This window comes from Neolamprologus brichardi, chromosome 11, assembly GCF_056152115.1.
Source record: "Neolamprologus brichardi isolate AB-2024 chromosome 11, ASM5615211v1, whole genome shotgun sequence".
NCBI lineage: Eukaryota > Metazoa > Chordata > Actinopteri > Cichliformes > Cichlidae > Neolamprologus > Neolamprologus brichardi.
The window spans coordinates 17857070-17877132 of record NC_142114.1 but is presented as its reverse complement, the minus strand read 5'-3'; the positions used below and the strand labels follow the sequence as shown (position 1 = coordinate 17877132).

The 20063-nt window shown below is 40.8% G+C and overlaps 2 protein-coding genes across 8 annotated transcripts; one reads left to right on the top strand and one right to left on the bottom strand.

Annotated features, from left to right (window-relative positions):
- Positions 1-1029: 1029 nt before the first annotated feature.
- Positions 1030-10457, bottom strand: casp2 (caspase 2, apoptosis-related cysteine peptidase). 6 transcript variants are annotated; one of them, XM_006802900.3, is made up of 13 exons: positions 10315-10457; positions 9711-9875; positions 7708-7878; positions 7538-7612; positions 7176-7358; positions 6891-6960; positions 6381-6472; positions 5946-6128; positions 5258-5386; positions 5052-5142; positions 3272-3472; positions 2782-2891; positions 1030-2680 (listed from the first exon to the last, which is right to left on the bottom strand). In XM_006802900.3, exons 2-13 carry the CDS (start codon positions 9858-9860, stop codon positions 2546-2548), a joined length of 1590 nt encoding a protein of 529 aa, XP_006802963.1. In that variant the 5' UTR covers positions 9861-9875; positions 10315-10457; the 3' UTR covers positions 1030-2545. The 6 variants fall into 6 exon arrangements, with proteins under 6 accessions (XP_006802963.1, XP_006802964.1, XP_006802965.1 ...); XM_006802901.3 differs by having other exon boundaries at positions 3284-3472; XM_006802902.3 differs by lacking the exon at positions 7176-7358.
- A 2110-nt stretch (positions 10458-12567) lies between these two features.
- rap1gapl (RAP1 GTPase activating protein-like) lies at positions 12568-19847 on the top strand. Of its 2 annotated transcripts, XM_006802905.3 has the most exons (19): positions 12568-12671; positions 12835-12867; positions 12988-13078; positions 13280-13315; positions 13409-13456; positions 13573-13770; positions 13852-13949; positions 14405-14483; positions 15947-16000; positions 16259-16342; positions 16452-16552; positions 16637-16766; positions 16918-17079; positions 17868-17939; positions 18969-19055; positions 19170-19325; positions 19412-19495; positions 19610-19629; positions 19720-19847. In XM_006802905.3, the coding sequence occupies exons 1-19, from the start codon at positions 12601-12603 to the stop codon at positions 19808-19810; spliced, it is 1695 nt and encodes a 564-aa protein (XP_006802968.1). In that variant the 5' UTR covers positions 12568-12600; the 3' UTR covers positions 19811-19847. The 2 variants fall into 2 exon arrangements, with proteins under 2 accessions (XP_006802968.1, XP_087703909.1); XM_087847783.1 differs by having other exon boundaries at positions 13280-13456.
- The last annotated feature ends 216 nt before the right edge of the window (positions 19848-20063 follow it).

Below are 20063 nucleotides of genomic sequence, written 5' to 3'. Positions count from 1 at the left end.
CCTGCCAGACGGCCATTAGGTGTGTGTGTTTGGATGGCCTGTTCTTGTTTGGACAGGAGTGTTGAGAGGGGTGGTAGTTGGAAGGGTACCCCCCACCCCCCACACCCGCCCCAACATAGGGCTGCCCCTGCAACGTGAGCAGGAAGGTGCACATGACACCCCTATGACAGCCCGCACCTATTCAGCCAATGCCGCAAGGCAATCCCCGTAACACTCACATGCTATGGCAGCCCTCTCTTAGAAGGAGGGGGAAAGAAAAAAAAAATCACCCCTAGACACACCCCCAATAGCAAGAGCTCAGCTCATACTGATCAGCTCTGCATAGGATCCAGGTACCAAGAGGATAGGCGAGGAGGTAAATTTGTGCTTTACATCGGGCCTTTGGTGTGCTCAGCCAACATCCCATTCAAGCAACTTTAAATTAAACATCTCTAGTTCACTGGCGGGTTTCTCCTCTGGTTCCTCCTCCTAACCCGTTGACACCGGCAGCTATTATGACAACCACAAAGGCACAGGCAGATCCCCCCCTAACCCAGCCCTGCTTTGCGGCCCACACGCTAATGCATAACAGCCTGAGCTCACAGTTATACCGGAGGCCAGGGAGAAATGTGTTACACAGACCACCGGCGTGTGCGTGTATGTCAAACGAGAATGATTGTGGACAGCTGGCCCGGGGGGCTCTATCTGATACACTAAGAACATTATCACTGGGTGGCGGGCAGTGTGAGAGATGCATACGTTGTCCCGGTCGCAGCGCGACCTGAGCACAGCGGACTAGTGGGGAGCCAGTTATACTATACCTGAGAACGGAGGGGGACAGGCTGAACGCCGGGAACAACACACACAAACACAGCAACAAGGAGGATCAAATGGAGCGGAGCATGCACAGGAGCGGCAACAGTGTACATTTGAGCAGAGGGCCTTGACTTTACGGATGCAACATGATCTAAACCTGTGCATAAAAGCTGTCATTGCAGAAAATGCAAATACAAACACAGCTTTAAGAACAAACACAGACATTTTTTGTTGTTTAAAACCCACAGCCTTTTATTATACTCAACATTTGGCAGTAATTAATATTGAAGTCTCTCCTGCCCCCTCCCCACCCTACATCACATCACCCCACATAGCACTTCAGCAGAGTTTGGCAGCAAAACGTCTCATTCTACAGGAAAACTATCCTCTTATAACAGTCCAATCTTTTCCTCTCCTAAGTTATGTTTCTTAATTATTAAAACTAAAACATAAGTGGAGTGAGCACGCTTCAGACCAGGGTCAACTCTGCTAAGACTGCCTCATACACAGGATCTTTAAAATCATCCCTTTACTGATAGTTAACAATCAATACTGTTTCAACCACTGTGTCCCTCACTGCAACACTGCTGTAACTAAAACAAACTTTGCCTGGTCAGTTTTCTTTTCTTTCTGGGAACCATAAATTCTGGAGCAGCTTTGAGAAATACTTTGTTTGGAGGCGTGCCAGAGACTTATAATATGCTATGAAAGCAGCACCATGGTCATAAACTTATCCAACACATCATCCTCAGCTGGCACAGGCTTTTTTTAAATGGAAGACACTTTTTTATGTGTTGTGCATCGATTATAGTAAAATACAATGGCGAGACTGACTAAATATGCAGCTCCTATGCAGGAACAAACACTACAAGTAAAATGTGTAAAGGTTCATACTGTCTGTAAGTGACCCTACATGTAGCACCAGACTGCACTCCACCACCCTGACAGAGAAATTTACTAAATATCAGTAAATGTCATCATTAATTTAAAGTGAGAAAATAAACTTCATACTAAAGCTGCCCTGTAGGTGTTGTTCTTTTCGTAAGGCAAACTATGTGAGGAAAAAAAAAAAATCATATATTCTAATTTAATAGTTCAAAAACTCTACTGTTTAATTTTAAACATAGCTGTAACCATGGCTGCCATGACAATAAAGCTCTTCTTCAACTGAAGGAGATGTTAATATTGATGAAATCGAGATGCTGAAATGCATTTTGCTGCGCTGCCCCCTGCCTGTCACTATGTTAATAACAAGAAATGTTCATAACATTTAACATACATTATGTACAAATATAAGAATGGGCCTTACAATCCTTATAAAAAGAATTCCATACAAAATAAAGCCACAAAAATAGATCTGTGTACAAAATACATTTTAAAAAGAGGCTTGTGAAAGCTCAAAGTAGCTGTGCAGTTTGACTGCAAAGGATTAACATCTAAACCCTCTAACTGGCATAGACACAGACACACAAATATATACATGAGCACATTGTATGCCAATAGGTTGCCCATTTCCATGTACATGTAGATTAACAGAAGCTCGCTCCTTTTTTCTTTCCAAGATTTGTGTATGTGTGTGTGTGCTTGTGAATGTCTAGTGGTTTGAATGGACAAATCAAAACCACTAGACATTTGGATGTCAAGTTGTAACAGGGGGGAATGTGTGAGTGTGTGGTGTGCAATAAACAGCTGTGATGCCCTTACTCCAGGCTTCAATACAAGGAATGATCTGTGTGTGTTAATGTGCATATTAATACTGGGGCTGGTGCTTGGGGAAAAAGTAGAGGTCTTTGCACAATGAGCTGGTGAACTCTGACATTTCTTTGCAGCGGTGGTGGGCAGTACCTGGGGCGTAGCCCTCCCTCTCCTTAATACGACTGTTCACCTGGGAGAAAAAGAAAAAAAGACATGTTGGTTTCAAAAATGTATTATATATCAAAATAGCAGTTTGTAATCTGCAACTGCAGTCTGAAAAAACATGTTTACCTGCACCAATATGTCCGCAAGGTGGGTGTCTCTGGCGTGGAGGCGGAGTGCTGAATTGAGTTCCTGGATAAACCAGGATCCTCTCTTAGTGTTTCGCATGGCTGCTGTGCCTTGAGGAGGAAAAGATCAAACAGCAGAAGTGTAATACATCAAGATGAGACACATAAAGACAGAGCAAAGGTGTTGTCTGGTAGAGCTTTACATAATAAAGCTTTACATAATAAAGCTTTACATAATAAGAATCAATTTCAGAACCACTTTTGATTCGCTTGTGCACAAAAAACCCCTCTCAAGCAGACATTTTAATTGCACTGCACAAAAAGCAGAAATAATGATTAGGGCCAAAGATAATTAAAAAAAAAAAGAATTACAAAACCATTACTGCTGATCTCGATGGCCTCATTAGTTTTCCTCTTACACCAGTGTTTCAGTTAATGAATAAAATATCATAAATAAACCCACCCCAGAATAACAAATTAGATAAACTTACAAATTCTCTGACCTTTGAGAGACGCAAAGCCACAGATCATGTCCGACCGCTGGGGAAGTTTAATCCTGGGTCTTCCTGTGTCCCCCCTCTGTCTGGAGTCTGCATCCCCCTGTCCCTCCCTGCCAGCATCCCGCTGTTCACAGCTTGGTGAGCACGTCCTCTTTGGCCCGTCTATCTGCTCCACGCCACAGTCCATCTCCTCTGGAAGACAAGTAAGTTTCAATTAGGTCCAAAAAGATCTAGCAGCGATATTAGTGCAATAACTGGGTTGGATTACTGCAGTTTTTAGTTATTTGTCTCAAATATTCTTTAATAATGAATGCAACTGTCCACCAAAGGGGCAAAGCATTTTATTGACACTATAGGCCAGTGAAAACAAACCAAAGCAGAAGAGATTAAAACTGAAAGATTAAAAAAATGCATGTGTGATTCAACGCTGCACTGTAACACCACCTGAGCAGACATAGATGGAGCAATGAAGCTGTGCCTGCTCAGTTAGCATGCTTCTCAAGCTGTTGCCCTAGTCTTAAAAAAGCTAAACAGCTTGAACTCAATGGGTTTCCTGCAGCTCTTTGATAAACTCAAGTATTATTCCAAATTAATTCTGGAAAAGGTCTGAAAGCGAAGCTATCACTGGCATTTAGCATGAGCCCTGGTTGAAATGTTTTTCTCAACTTCTGAACGGCAAAAAACGAAGAAATCTTGCACTGAAATTTACATAGCACTTTTCTAGTCCTCCTGACTGCCCCCAAAGCACTCTACACCACAAGCCACATTCACACAGCACTACGCCGCAGGCACTTTGAAGCCTTTAGCTATCCATCCATCCATTTCTTTAACCGTTTAAAGGACTCAGGGTCACAGGAGAGCTAAATCCTATCCCGGCTAACATTGAGTGAGGAGTGGGTTACACCCTGGACAGGTCTCCAGGCTATCACAGAGACATTCACACCGGCGGCCAACTGAGAATCACAAATTCCACTAACATGCATGCCCTAGACTGGTGGAGGATCCCGGGTTACTTGGAGGGAAAACCATGCAGGCACACAGAGAACATGTATATTCCACAAAACAAGGACCCTCTTGCGATGACCTCACAGTGTTAACCACTGTGTTGCAAACAACACTTACTTATTTTTCTTTCTTACTAAGAAAAACTGGCAGTATACAAATGTGTCCATGAACACTCTAAATAAGCAATATCTGAATTTCACTGCAGCTATTTCCAGAGTTGCTAAGCACATCTAATAGCCTTTCAGCAGCACACCTGTGTTGGGCTCTGTGTGCAGCGAGGGAGTGTGGGAAGTAATTAGGTTTGCTCCTGAGGGGTCTAAGGATCTGTCATGAGCATCACTGGGTGTGCAGTCAGGCCATAACCTCCGTCACAGACACAGAACAACTGACTTGGAGCTTGTTAAGCCACAGATTCATTTTATTTTTATTGTGCTGAATTTGTTTGAAGTTTCATCAAAATATTATAAAGAAGATGAAAACTGACACAAAACTGAGATTTTGGCACAATCCACAGCTGGAACTGTAGAGTAAATGGGCGATTCTGAAACTGCCACCCACTGTGATTCTCTCAGTGGGCAAGACAATGACAGCAGACGACATCTGGCCATGTGAAGGGGAAGATTGGTACCACTATTTCATAATGCTGCATGGCTCTAAGAGATTTTACCCAGGTGGTTTCTCAGAACTGTGGACAGTGCAGTCCCCAGAACATGTTTACCGTATAATTATTTTTTATTGCTGTGCTGCACAATCTCATTCATCTTACCTCCTCTGCAGGCCTGGATGAAAAACATCTTTGGTTTGTTTTGTAGAAGTGGACAGTGTGCATTGTCAAAGGCCTCAAACACCCAGTCCAACTGAAAATGACCAAGTTAAACACAATTAGCATTAAATGTCAGAAAAAAGCAGTTGAATCTTTGTTATTGAATGACATACCATACATCTACACAGTAAAGTGTCAGACAAACTGACCTGGAGGAGTTTGCCATCTGTACCGTACACTGCCCCTTCCACTCCGTGGGAGAGCAGACACACCACACAGCTGTCCACTGTCCGGTGCTCTGGCCGTCTGGAAAAGTTCTCAATGCAGGTCCTCATACCCTACACAAGAATACGAACAAGAACAAGCATCAGCATATGTGGTCAAAGTCAGCGTTAACACAAACGCAACAATCTTTCAGTCCAAATTTCACAGAAGCTGTATTCAAACATTTTCATTCTCACTAATGGAAACACTCAACTTAGGGTCTGACTTAAGTGTGCAGGATGACACCCCCTCACTAGCAATGGATTCATTAGACCATGATGTGCAGTAAACAATCAGGTTCAAGGCAGGATATGTGCATCTGGACTTAAATTAATTAAACGTGAAGTGTGTTTACTTTGCGACAAACCTCCCACCTTCCTCAGACAGCAGTGAAAGTGGGCTAACCAGAACAAATCCTACATTAAAAAAACCTTTCTACACCATATCCCCAGTCTTTCTTAACTTAAACATTTCAGACAAGTGACTTTCTCCAAACTGTGTCAAGTGAAGAGGTTGCTGAGGTGCTTATCTAACATCTTCTTTTGTTTGGCCCAAACTTCCTTTCTTTAGGTTTATCAATAAATAAGATAAAAGTGTCACATTTCAAACATCCTGCAAAATCCATCATTTTACCTGAGCAGTGAGGTCTCTGTGCACAGCAACAATGTAATCCAGCTCTGTAAAAACCTTCCTGAGGACCTCATCATCCACCTCGCCGCCTTTTCTAGGGTCAAGGTCAGGGGCAGCACAAGGGTCAAAGGTCACATTACTGATCACCAAGCCAAAACCACGAGGCGATGACCTCAACCTGTAAGACTGAATAAGAATGGATTGACCTATATAAGAAAATTCATACACAATAAGGTTTTTTGTTTGAATCCGTTTAAAACAAAAAACCTTAACAAAGTGACAAAACCCAAAGATTAAATTTGTAATTTTTATGCTTGTTACATAAACATAGCTAAATGCTGAAGACGTGCTTTTTTAGGCGGTCGCAGTAAATCCAAACAAAACTGAGCCCCTTCGCATGGGCTCAACTGACCCGCTGATGGGAAAACAAAATCGTACCTGCTGGCAGCGGGAGAGGTAAAAGTCAGGCGTGCAGGGTAGGACCGGAGTGTTGATGGGACTGTCAGCATCCAGACTAAACTCCATGGATTCTGCAGCACATACACACAAACAATCACAAACTAATACAAACTGAACTATTCTTAGTCCTCATCACTGAATGGAGTTGTCTAACAGCAGAGTATCATGTTGTTAATGAGTCATTCTTGGGGTGTGGTGCCTGCAGGTAGAGACAGTAGGTACCTGCTAGAAAAACAACATTTCTACACTTTTCTCTATGATGTGTGTTTATAACAGTTCAAATAATCAAAGGCCAAAAGTGGTCAGTGGCTACAGAATGGTTTTTTTTTGTGACATATATATATTAAATTGTCTTAAAAATGAACAACACATAAAGCCTTTTGTTGAGAAACAACTTCATGTCTCCAGGGAAACAAGACTGACAACAACATTACACACACTGAAACCCATTTTGAAATGAACGCATAGACGCTCTGCAGCACCGCTCACCATGTGTCCTTGCTCTCTTGGCTGCAATTTCCTCCTGAGTTGGAAGTGGAAGAGAAGAGTCCGTAGACCTCTGAAATTTTAAATGATACACAAATTATTAAAGACAGACTGTACAAAAAAGATAATGAAGGATTTTGTTCTATACTGTGGAAGCAGCTGTTGTTTTTGTGGGAATATGACATCTGCAGTCCTAGATTAAATATTTGGGAAACTCCTGCCTGCCTTCTACTTCAGGTGGGCCATCTGGATATATATAATGAGATGGATGCATTTTGTGATTCTCACATCTGTCTGCATATCTGCTCCTCGTTTCTTTGTCCTCAGTCTCTGTTTGTTCCTGTCCTCAGCCCTGACTGGGGGTAAGTCTCTGACTGATGACTCTGAGCCAGGCCAGCTATCTGATGCCTGGACTGGGAATGATGAGGTGCTGCTCACCTCATACATTTCCTCTCTGTCTTCTGAAGATGCCTGCCAAACGTCATGTTACTGAAGCTTACAATTCCCAAAATATTACTCTATATAATGTTAGCATTTATAATTAAAGAAAAATCTATTAAAGAGGCATGAAAGGCATTCAATGATGTAAAGTTTTCTACTTCAAAAACGCCAAGAGTGACATTGCCTTCAATAATCATAGGCAAGCTCACCTCTCTCTTCTTTTTTGTTCTTTCCATAACCAGCTGCCCTGCCTTCTCCTGTGGCTCCTCCTCAGGCTGAAAACTCTGTGAGCAGAAAGCAGTCTAAGAACTGCACTAAATCTGCTGTGTATACTGCTGCTGTGTGACATGTGTATGGTTGATGTCAAGTACACACTCACATCTGTGTGTGTCTCTCTGCCATCTTTCTCTGGTGATTTTATGAGCAGGTCGTAGAGGTGTTTCTGATCAGTTTCTTGAAGAGCTGAGCAGAAACTGCTGAAGGCTCTGGGTCCACGTTTTGGTAAGAGTAGAAGCAAACGCCAGCTGCGTTTCTGAGACGTTTGCTCTGCCTGGAGTAGAAGAGATCACATCGGAAACATAAAATTTACTAACAATGAATTAATTAAAAAGTACATTTGGTTTTACTTTTTTTTCACCTTATAAACATTATAACATTTGATTGTGATTTCATCCAGACACCTTAAACTTTAGATGTGTAAAGGTGGTCCTCAGACAGGACAGTCAGAAGTAAAGATTTCAACCTTGAGGGATTAAATCAAAACTCTCACAAATGCCTTTTCCACCAAATATAAGCCTGTTCTATGTGGATGCCTTTTGAGGAACAGTCGACAATTTGAAAGGTTACTATGCTGTAATTATTAGAAGTTGCAGTAAAATCATGGCAGACACAAATTATTTATTATAATAATAATAATAATAATTATTATTATTATTACGGCATCTCCTCTGACATTAGCCTGGCAATTTGTGGTGCTGTGCCAGTGCCAGCTTTCTGGCATTAGTTCTAGATTGGTAACCAGCATTGTGCCGGTGGAAAAGGGATATTAATGTCTCTGAAGGACGTTGCCCTGTGGTTCCCAGCTGGGTTTCTCTGGTAAACCTCTAAAATAGTGAGATCCCTAAGTCTTTGGATAGTGAGACACTAGACTCTCCAGTCTAGACTTTCAGTTTAAATGCATAAGGTTTAGCAAAAGTATTTTGTTAATAATTTAGGAAAGCAGCCATTTCTTGCATTGTTACACATCTTTCACATGCTTGAAGTATTTAGAACAGGTGTGGCATGTTCCCTAATTATTTCAATTACCAAATCAAAATAATAAAAAGCATGTAGAGATTTTAAGTGCTGACTTTGCAGTTAGTCTATATATGCATCCAATGATAAATAAATATGAAGGCTTTTATTAGGCTGTAAAAACATTACATAGCTATTAAAAAAGCTAGCAGAATAACAGAATTAAAATGTGTTCCATTTTCATAATTATATTTTCCATTTCCGTGAGTCCGCTCAGGTCTGAGCAAAGTAAATTTTGTCATCAGATGGGGAGCGTGAGTGGCCACGTGGACAGCCACGTGCCTGACTGCATTATGTGACTATGCAGAATCATCTGAGGAGAATTTACATTACAGTGAACCAACTATGTAAATACCTGAGGTGACAGACTTTAAAGAAGAATAAGAGTATACAGTTAGATTATACTTACATTATATAGACATTATATATATTATATATAGACATTATACAGAAAACCCAACTGTGGGACAAAAACTTCTCTGGGACAGATAAACTAGTGTACCTAAATCACAGCACAGAAGATGAAGGCCTCATTCAAAGCACAACTACTCATCACTGAAGAGGCAGTGTTGATAATTTGCTGTGATAATAGATGTAGAAGGATCCATCAATCACATCATGACTGCTTTATTTCTAATCAAAAGCGTTAGCATGCTGAAAGAAAAATATTATACTATACTATAAACTATATAACTGTCTAACTTTATGGATTTGACTGTGAGAGATATTTTTAATTGTAGAATTAATCATCTACTTTATTAACTACCTATCTAACTCATGTTTTCTCTGCCACTGGAGCCTATACTAGCTGCCAGAGTGCAGAAATGGTGGTAGTTCCTGTAAAACTGCAGGAAACATTTCTGTAGTCACCTTTTACTTAACAGCTATTTCCTGGGAGGATTAGAGGTTCTGACTCCCACATACATTTAAACCACAAGCTAAAAACTGACCATAACCTTCAGCAAAGTTGCTGACAGCCAACTAAAATTCAGTTAACTTCAATTTAAGCAAACTGGAGGAAACTTAAAGTCCCATAACTGTTAAGAATCAGCTGCCTCACTGTTAATATAGTAGTTATTATCCACATACCATAATGCTCTCTGCCATGCTCTCCGTGAGGATGTCGCCTGCCTGCAGAAACTGAATGAGCAGCTCATCCACCACCAGCTGTCTGCACAGGATAGCCGAGTTTCTTCGGAGAGCCTGTCTGTCCCGCTCCATCATGCCACACTCCAACATTTTTCCCCTCAAAAACTGTATCCAGAGCAGGTAACAAGATACACGAACATTGTGAACAATACAAGCATATGGACGGTTTTGTCCAACACTGGGAACAGTCACTTTATTAGCTTGGTTCCTCAGTTACACCCTTATAACAAAATACAACACAAGCGATAACGTTACCATGAGGCACTCTTTGAGCCAGCAATAATAAACCAGTAACAACAGAAGCTGAACAATACAATGGTAAACTCAGTAAAGTATCTACCAAATAATAAGATAAAGAGGAAAATAATGGAAGTATAATATTAGCTATGTAAGTTTACTATGCTGAGTTACAATAAAAGAGAAGTTACGCTAATCTAAATGGTGTTGGCTGATGGTGATAAACGCTAGCTAACTAGCTAGCTAACTTCGACTTTCTCTGCACTGAAGTGGGTTTAATATGACTCCCCGCATTCCCACTACTTACCTCTCTTCTGTTCCTGCAATAGACTATCAACACACCCTAAAAATGAGCAAAATGTCTCCGTAAGTCCCTTTACTAAACGCAAATTAACAACATCCCGTCTACACGCCACAGACGAACTTCCGCGGGGTAAACAGACCATCAGACTCTTCGAGTTGGATTCTGACCAATGAGAGCGGTGTACAGTTTGAGTGGCGTTTTAGTGAACCAATCGTTTCTTCTTTTCTTCTTAATGGCATTTTAACCGTACAGTAAACTGCTGTGTGAACAACAGAAATAAGGGTATTTTGAATTTGAATCTCATTTCAGTTAATAAGTAACCAATTGATAAGAAGGCAGGCACAAAGGCCTCTCGAATAGAGAGCTATTTAAAAAGGAGTAGTGTAAAGACACTTAAAGGTCACATATTTGCAGTAGGGTTGCTGTACACTCTCTATATGCTCATGTAAAGCTGAGGAGCACGAGCCAAAGAATTTCATTATGGATAAATGTGGCTACACTGTTTATCTGTACATGACAATAAAACTTGAAACTTGGGTTTAATATTTGAGTTTGTAAATGAGCAATTGCAGGATAAGGTGTAATGTAAGGTCCTGCCTCCAGTTACAATCTGATATTTAAAACAACCTGATGGCAATTTTTAGTATAAAGGGGAAAAACAAGCTCCATTGATATTTAACAAATGTTAAAATACCAATAAAGATAAGAAATAATGAATTTATCCCAGATTTGGGAAATTATTTTGTTATAACAGTTCAGTTATTACAGTTCTGTTCTTTTTCAAACAAACAAACAAAAATACAAAACTTTCTTCTAGCCACAACAAGAGGAACAGGAAATTTTGAAATATGATAAGGAAATTGAGACACGTTTGCAGTGAGGGGGAACAAAATAAGTGTGGGACACACTAATGATAAAAGGTAGAGTGGACTTTAATCATACAGGGTGACAAAATGTGGTATGAAATTATCAGTCCGTAAGAGGAGGTGATTTGCTGCCTGTCCAGGAAGTGGTGCAGAAGGTGGTCATGATTGATAACAGTTTGCTCAGTGACTTCCACCACAGCTTCAGAACTGTCCAGTTCAGTGGAGGTGCATCTTTTTCTGTCAGTCATATCCCTTATACTTGAGTACTCTATGCTTTTTACTCCACTATGATTACTTGATAGCTAAACCTATCTGTTTAGCTGTTTAAATATATAAAATTGACATTTTAAACAGAGCATTCTTGTATACATTGCAAAGTTTGTGTGCGAAAGGAAGCCACCTGTTTTCCTTTTTAAATTATTCTTTAATGTTTGCCATTGCAGTTCCTTCAAAGAGATATTTCACTTAAATGTCATAGCTTTATTTGAGCTGGTGATTGAAATTTAGAAAGTTGGTCCATCTGCTCATGAAAAAGCAATACTCAGAATAAAGTTTACAATTTTGAATCCAAATTGTTGTACCAGAGGTTTCTTTTCTTCTTTCCCAGTTCAGTAATAATCTTACAAGCACCAACGTTGAGAACCATGAACTAAAATAACTGTAAATACGAAAATAATTAGTGCAACAAAACCATACTAAATAAATCATTTTAATGAATAAAATATGACAAATCACATAAAACCAATGGAGGAACATTTCTGACACAATTTATTCTTACTGGGTGTATTTTACAATAAGGTATCAGAGTTACACACACATTATGACAAACACAGAGACAGACAGCAACCATTAATGCATTAGAACCAACAGGTGAGTGCTTTGCATTGCATGTATTCCTGCCTTTCTGTTTTTCTCGCATTCTTACTTCCTTTTCCATCCCTCTCTCTCTCTGTCACTCCCTCCTTCAACCTCCCCTGCTGTCTATCTCCTCACCCTCACTGTGTGACCTGTCAATAATTGATGATTCTCACTGACTCAAAGGGTAGCAGGTCCGGGAGAAAATGTCTCACTCATTTCTTTATTTATTTACACGCCTATCTTTAAGCTCAGCCGGTCTGTGAAACCACCACAAGCGTTCACTCGGGATCGATAGCGCGAAGCAGCGTGGAGCACCTGACCGTGTCCATCTTACAGTTAGCGGCGGCGGCGGCTGCACCTGTGACCACGAGCGGGTTAATGCTGCCTGTCTGGCTGACAGCAGGACAGAGGCAGGAAAGGGAAGCTTAAATGAGTGAATGGCAGGGGGCAGAGGAGGAGGAAGAGGAGTGACAGAATGATAGAGTGAATTAATTCAACCTTAGCCAGCCCTGATTGACTCAGCACCAAACTGGCATGTACAAACATTCACAGTGACACCAAAGGCATGGAGAGAGAAAAGAGGAATGATATGTCCTACTCTAGAAAGAGAAGTTTCACTTTTGGGGCATATGGCAGGTAAGTAAAGACACTGTTAGTCTTAAATTAGGACTGGCATTGTGCACAAAACAAGTCCTTGGAGCAGCGGCACAACCTGAACAAACGGCACTTCTTTTAGATTTAAGTCATCTTGTCTGTTTATGCAGAAGTTGCTGAAAAGCTCTTACTTCCTTGTTTACAGTGTGGATAGATTCACATGTGGGGATGAGACGGGGTGAGGCTTTATTTTCCTCTCTGCTGCAGCTTTTTTGAGTTAACATGTTAACCTTTCCTGTATAATGTAAGGAGTTACTAACTGTGCTGTCTTGCTGTGTAAACCAACCTGTTGCTGCAGACCTGAATTCGTGCAGGACAAAAGTCTGGACACCCTGGATTCTCCTACCAGTGAGCGCAAGCCTTTCCGTTCTTCCAGCAGCAACCAGAAGGTGACATCCTTATCATTTTTAGTGTGTACTTTCTCGCTTTAATTTTAATTCACTCTAAGGGATGAATATCCATGTTCTACATTTCTAGAAGTCCGTTTAGAGAAAGACTGAAATATGAGTCGTGTTCCTCTTCCTCACCCGTGCTTCTGCTTTCCTTTCTCTCTACTTGAATTTCACCTTCTTCTTTTTTTTTAATGTTAGGAATCAGAGCTGTTTGAAATCATTGAGAAGCTGCAGGTGAGTTACAGTGTCAATCATTTTGTGCAGTGTGTGCATCCATCAACGCCTGAGCAGCAGATGTTTGTAATCACTAAAGCTCTTGTCCATCAGGGCAGCAGGATCGATGAGCAACGGTGTGAATTCCCCCTTCCTCTCAAGGTTTCTCTACTTGATAGTAATAATAAAAAAGTGACTCAGGCTCTGTACTGATGATAACAGGTGTTTCCCCAAACAAACATCAGCCCAATCAGATTCTTCTTTTTTGTGTCTATCAGTCTCCACTTTCTACAACTGGGAGAGAGCTGCCGCTTATCCTTCCTTCGAAACTGGGAGGCTACTGGATAGACCCCCCTCTGGACAGACTGGTAGATGTGAGTCCCACCTCTTCCCATTATGCCATTGACCCAGAGAGCTATGACATCATGGAGAGAGATGGTGAGGCCAAAATCTATCACGAGTTCTTCCGCTCACGAGTAAGTAGACTTTAACTGTGAAATCTATAGGAATATTCTTTCTGCACTGATATTAATGTTTTTGACCCTTTTGCCACGCAGTACCATCACTCTTTCACAGCAGTGGATCCAACTTTGGGCTCGCTGGTTCTCTCTGTGTGTTTGGAGGAAGAGGAGAATAGGCTCAGGGTGATTCTAAGGTGGAGATCTTTGGCTATTTTGGCTTACTGTGAGACATCTTTTATTCTAAGCTACAATGCAGCCAAAAATGTTTAACAGAAAATTGTGCTTCTCTGTAAGTGCCCCCTCAGCTCCAAAATGTCTTTCTCCTAGGGTTATTGTGTAAACTTTCAGATTCATATGCTGAAAGAGGAATATTTATCTGACTTAAATCTGATGTGAAGGTGTCATGGTACAAGCAGAATTTCATTTTAGAAATCAATCCTGGTTTAATATGCAACTTTTACAAGCGTAACAAGGTCATTTAAAACTTCCCGTGTGCATGCTGTGCATCACAAAAGATCTTAAAGTATCTCTGAAAGGAATCTTTAAGGTGTCTTTGTTATAGTTTATATGTAGAGCGTGGTTGATCGATTATTACAAGAAACTGCATCACAGAAAAGAAGACATAATGATTGTGCTTTATGTCTCACAGGATGAAGGAGTGTTCTCTGCATGGAGTCTTCTCTGTGTCTCTTTTCCCCACCCTGCCATCTGCAGTTGAATTAGCAAAGGTATCAAACTTCTTACTGTATCATACCTATATTTCTATTTGGCAAAATAGTAACCACAAATGAAAAACTATTATTTCAAGTAAAAGCATTAATTGTGCACATTCTGTGTATTTAAAGTACTTAAAAGCTTACATATGTGTTTGATTATTTTTATGGATGCACTGACATCATAATAGCTAAACGATGAGCGGCTAAGGCTAACTACTTTATAGACTGTTTATTGCCGTACTTATGTGAAAAATAAAGTTTTTACTGGACTCTATGTTGTTCTGTGAAAAATTAAGCACACCCTCAATGCTTCCATAGGAATTAAGACAGTAAGTAGCAGCTAGATGCTAAAACAAACATCCGCAAGTCTGACTTCCACCATAAAACCATAACTTCTGGCAGTTTTCAGGTGTGTGTGTTAACACAATTACACACTGTTCCAGTAATGGACATGCCAGCAAATTCACCCCAAGGTCAGATTGTGCAATGCTTGTAGAAAAAAACCCAAGAGTTATAGCTCAAACTCTGCAGCCCTCAGTTAGCACATCAACTGTTAAGGTTCATGACAGCACAATTAGATAATGACTGAACAAGTATGGTTCATTTGAAGCATTGCCAGGAGAAAGCCTCTTCTCTCTAAAATGAACATAACAGCATGACTTAGGTTTGCAAAGCTACAGCTGTGTAAATCACAAGATTTGTGGAACAATATCTTCTGGACCGATGAGACGAAAATGAAGATATTTGATCACAGTGTACAGTCCAATGTTTGGCAGAATCCAAACACAACATATTACCTAAAACACCTCATGCACACTGTTAAGCACAGTGGCGGTGGGGTAATAGTTTTGCTTGTTTTGCAGCTTCATGCAGTGATTAAGTTGACAATGAACCCCTCTGTATGTAAAGGAGAATCAAACGGGCGGCCATCTGTCTGGTTGGCCAGTTAAAGCTACTGCAGAGCCATGCAACAAGACAATCATTTCAAACAAAGCAGCAAACCTGAGACAGAAAAAAAAGAATAAAGGTGTTTCAGTGGCCCAGTCCAAAGTCTAGATTTCAAACTAATGAAATGCTGTTGTGGGAGTTAAAGAGAGCTGTGCGTAAAGGAATGTCTCCAAGCATCCAAGAACTGAAGCAATGAAGTGAGAGTCTGATAAAGTCATACAGAAACTTCAAATCACATCAAGTTGCTGCTGCTAATGTGGTTCTACGAGCTACTGAGCACTTTTTGCAGTACTGCAGATGGTGACTGTAGCACTTTTTAATCTTGCAGTTTTTCTAAAAGAGTAATATATATGTAAAAAAAAATGCAGCAGAGTAAAAAGTATTGTTTCAGTAGAAAACGGAGAAATAAACCAAAAGAAATGCTCAAGGTACTCCAAAATCAAACCTCAGTACATGAATAAATGTTCTCACTTTCAAGCACTGAATACGTGACAAGCGCTTGTAATTATTCCTCACATTCTTTCTAGATGCTTTGTGACCGAGTGACTGCCTCAAAGTTTGACGTGGTCTGCTACCTGAAGGTAATATGCTCTGAAATGACTTGAAAAATTGACACATATTTCACATACGTCACAGAAGGAATGCCACAGGTGTCACCAAAAACAATAAGAATGGCTCAGTTAAACACAAACGGGTGTCCCAAACAGTGTGACAGTGAGCAGAAAGGTAATACAAAGAACCTGATGTGGTTTTTCTCCCTGTGCCTTTCCTACTGTGACATGTCAGCATGTTTTCTGTGAAGCTCTTCGCTCTTCAACTCTCTCTTCTTCCTCTCTCAGGCTCCAGAACTTATAACCACATTTGATGAACACAGAGTTTCTCCTAATTTCAAGTTTGGTGTTTTGTGCCAAAAGGACAGGCAGGTAAGAACTGATGCTTTACTTCAAAATGCCATGCATTTTTTATAAAAATGGCTAAAATATGGCACCATATCATAACCAATCCCTCTCAGAGAAATCCATTTCTCTGTAGCTCACTGAGGAAGACATACTGGGTAACAATGAGGAAAGTGAGGAGTTTAAAGAGTTCCTGTCTATTCTGGGAGAGACGGTTCAGCTGCAAGGATTCACGGGGTAAAGTATGCTGACAATGTGAAGAAGTGACACAAGAAATGTGGAAAATCACATGGTTTCTTCTCTCCTCGCTCTTTTTCTCAGCTTTAGAGGAGGACTGGATGTGTGTCATGGTCAGACAGGAAGTGAAGCAGTCTACACTTCCTTTCGTGGGAGAGAAATCATGTTTCATGTCGCAACTAAACTGCCTTACACAGAGGGTGACCCACAGCAGGTCATCAATCGCATCATCCTCAGTCTGTTTGTGCTGATGATTCACAGGAGAGTCTCTCTGAGGATATTATGTGTAGTTAGGTTTATGTGGGGAGGGATGAATCAACTTTTTGTTAGACACTAACCAACATTTTTCTCATCACCCTGCACAGCTACAAAGAAAAAGGCACATCGGTAATGACATCGTAGCTTTGGTCTGCCAGGAGGGCCAAACCCCCTTTCTGTCTGATGTTATCAAGTCTCACTTCCTTCACTGTTTTATTGTCGTGCGGAGGATTCAGAAGCAAGAGGAAACAGGTGGAGCAGCATATCAGGTAAGTGGGCAAAATACATCCCCATCAATGCAAATTGAATATTTGTAAAGGAATATAGCAGCTGGGTGGCCCGGTGATGTAGTGGTTGTGTGGTAGTGCTGGTGTCTTACAGCATTAACACTGACATTTTTGCAAAGCCATTGTTGTTACTTATATGCTGCCATATAGATACAAATATCCATTCATCCATCCATTTTGTCCCACTCATCTGGGCTGTGTTGTTGGAGCTGTACCCTAACCAGAGAATTCCAGACCTCCCTCTCATCCAGAGGTACACTGAAGGGAGGTATCCAAATTAGATGCCTTGACCACCTCAGTGCGGAAGAACAGCATTGCTGCTTTCAATCCGTCCTGAACGACTGAACGACTGGGCTATATTTGTTAGGAGCTTTTGATCCTGACTGAGTCTTTCTAGGGAATTTTTTTCTTGTTGGGGAACCAGACAAAGAGCATTTTACACAACCCTGATGAAGAAAAAATCATCAGGTACCAGAATACTATGTACCTTGGGAGGAAGCTCAAAGGAGCTAGCCTGATGACCAGGCTTTATCCCACAGGGCCCACTCCGACACTCAGACACAGCCTGAACAGGCAACATGGGCTGGCTGACCACCTGCAGGAGGCACTGTAGAGTACAGGTTTAATGACTGCTGGGTGGCAGTCAGGGGCAAATGCCCTGGCAGTTTGAAAACCAGCTGATGAGACTAGCTGTTGATTCAAATATATCTGTGATAAACTGACATCATGCAACAATCTCTGTTAATCTCTGCCATTTTTGCCTTCTGCAGGTGTCTGTCACGGCAAGAGAAGATGTTCCTCCCTTTGGTCCAGTGCTTCCAGATCCCCCTGTCTTTACAGATGTAAGAAAAAACAGAGCTTTCTGTGTCAGTATACTTTGTTTATGTGTTTATTTATTCTTTAATGTAACAGCTGTAGCCAATTCATATATTTTTTTTAGGTATATTGTACTTTATTTGCTTTGTCAGTAATATTCATTTGATGTCCACTGTGATTTTCTCCCAGAAATGTCAGTGGACGTCAAGTGTTTAATAGCTTTTGTAGCCCTACAGAGATGGTGTGGTTGCTTCATCTCCGGATGGCAGAGCTTGCTACAGAAATGAAATCTTCCTAATTTTTTTCCTACTTGCTTGGTACTGAGGGGCCCATTGCATGCTATGAAAAGATTTACTTAAAAATTTGAGGTCTCACAAGATATTTAGAAATAGGAGTCATGCTACGTAAGTTGAGAGTAAGTGGCCAAAAGATCTACAACAATTTGTGACGCATGAAAAAGTTAAGAAGAGTTCATCCTTGTATCAACAATTCAGGCTGATTGAGCTGATATGAAGGCAGCAGTAACTCAATAACCACTAGTTCAAAACATGGAGGTCCAACCTGGCAGTGGCAAAGTGGCCCTAAAGTGTATACTTGCTCTCCAGACTAGGGCTCTAGTGGACAAACCTTCTTCACTGGAGACATGTCAGTTTGACTCATCACAGTGGGCACAGGTGTAAATAGTAAAATGATGGCTGAAAGTGGTTTCAGAATTCTGGTATTTTGTGGTTCATTGCCACACTGTCATGGCTTATTGAGACACTAAAACAGAGCTTGTGTTACTAGTAACTCCTGCACCTTTCTTACGGGTCTAAATATGTGCTCTAAAAAGACACAGCTTAACATGTCAGTCTAACCTTTGTCTTGCCTTGCTTTGCTCCTTTGGACGTCACTGACCATTCAGACTGCTTGAATGCGAACACACCTTGATTTAATTAGTGAAAGGTTGCTTCTGCTCCACCTGCTCTCTGTGTCAGTCCTTTATTTAAGGGAGCTCAGTATAATCAGTGTGTGAAATATCTCACAAGGTTTGTCTTCCTTTGTCCTTCCTTTAGCATTCAAAGTTCAGAGAGTTTCTGCTGGCTAAACTCATTAACGCTGAGATATCCTGCTATAAGGCTGAGCAGTTCAGCAGACTGGAGGTAGATGGAGGAACACTTTTCCCTAATGCGCTTCATTATTGAATATCTGTGTTTTTTATTCTTCTGACTTTGACCTCTGCCCTTTTCATTTTCCCCTCCTTCACTCTTACAAAGCTCCGCACTCGTTCATCACTCCTTGAGAACTTGCAGGCTGAACTCTTCACCCGTTCCCAGTGCATGATGGGGGATCAATCACTGATTGCTGTCCCCACTTCAGAGGGCCTGCGGGGGCCATCTGAAGGAAGTGGGGGATTTATTGAAAACTTTAAGGTGAATGTTTGTATTTCTCTGAAATACTTGCATGTTTGAATTTACAATTTTAACTCTAAGCATCTTACCTCTGTCTCCTGTACCAGAGAGCCATCAGAGTGCGGAGCCATTCTTTTGAGAATCTGGGGGTCCCCAGGAAGAATGCTAGCAGCACATCGCAGAAGGCTAAGGTAAAAAAGAAAAAAAGAAAGAAAAAGCTTGCTGTGCAATGGAAACTGTTTGAATAAAGTCATAAGATTATTCATACTAAATGCACTGATGTTCTCCTCTACCTTCCTTGACAGACAGAGAAAGATGGAGATAGGTGAGACTCATAAAAATATTCTAAAAAATTCAAATGTTCAATTGTGTATGAGCTGAGGAAGTAAAACAAATCACTTTTTGTTCTTTTTAGTGACAAATCTTCAGGACCTCTGCCTGCTCCCACTGACAGTTTGGGGGCAGCTGAACTCAAAGATCAAACAAGTCCTCAAGAGGAGATATAAAAGCAAAAACGTACTTGTAGATTTTAGACATGAATATAGACATTGCTGGCCTGTATGGTTAGACTTTAAAATCCTGGTGGATGACCTGTATGTAAATAGACTGTAAAAGTAAATAGTTCTGAATGCATAAAATATAATTATATGACTGTTATAGGAGTGATATTCTAGATTCATGAGAATCGTTAAATTTAAATGTTTTGACTTAAAACAGATGACAAGAGTTTAAATGATAAGACAATATCAGGTTTATGCC

Coding starts and splice junctions, on each gene's coding strand:
- casp2 (XM_006802900.3), bottom strand. CDS start 9,860: ATGTTGGAGTGTGGCATGATGGAGCGGGACAGACAGGCTCTCCGAAGA. Junction 5,143..5,257: donor CAGATGGCAAACTCCTCCAG/GTCAGTTTGTCT, acceptor GGTCATTTTCAG/TTGGACTGGGTGTTTGAGGC. Junction 2,681..2,781: donor TTGCGGACATATTGGTGCAG/GTAAACATGTTT, acceptor TTTTTCTCCCAG/GTGAACAGTCGTATTAAGGA.
- rap1gapl (XM_087847783.1), top strand. CDS start 12,601: ATGGAGAGAGAAAAGAGGAATGATATGTCCTACTCTAGAAAGAGAAGT. Junction 17,940..18,968: donor ATCCCCCTGTCTTTACAGAT/GTAAGAAAAAAC, acceptor TCCTTCCTTTAG/CATTCAAAGTTCAGAGAGTT. Junction 19,056..19,169: donor AGCAGTTCAGCAGACTGGAG/GTAGATGGAGGA, acceptor ACTCTTACAAAG/CTCCGCACTCGTTCATCACT.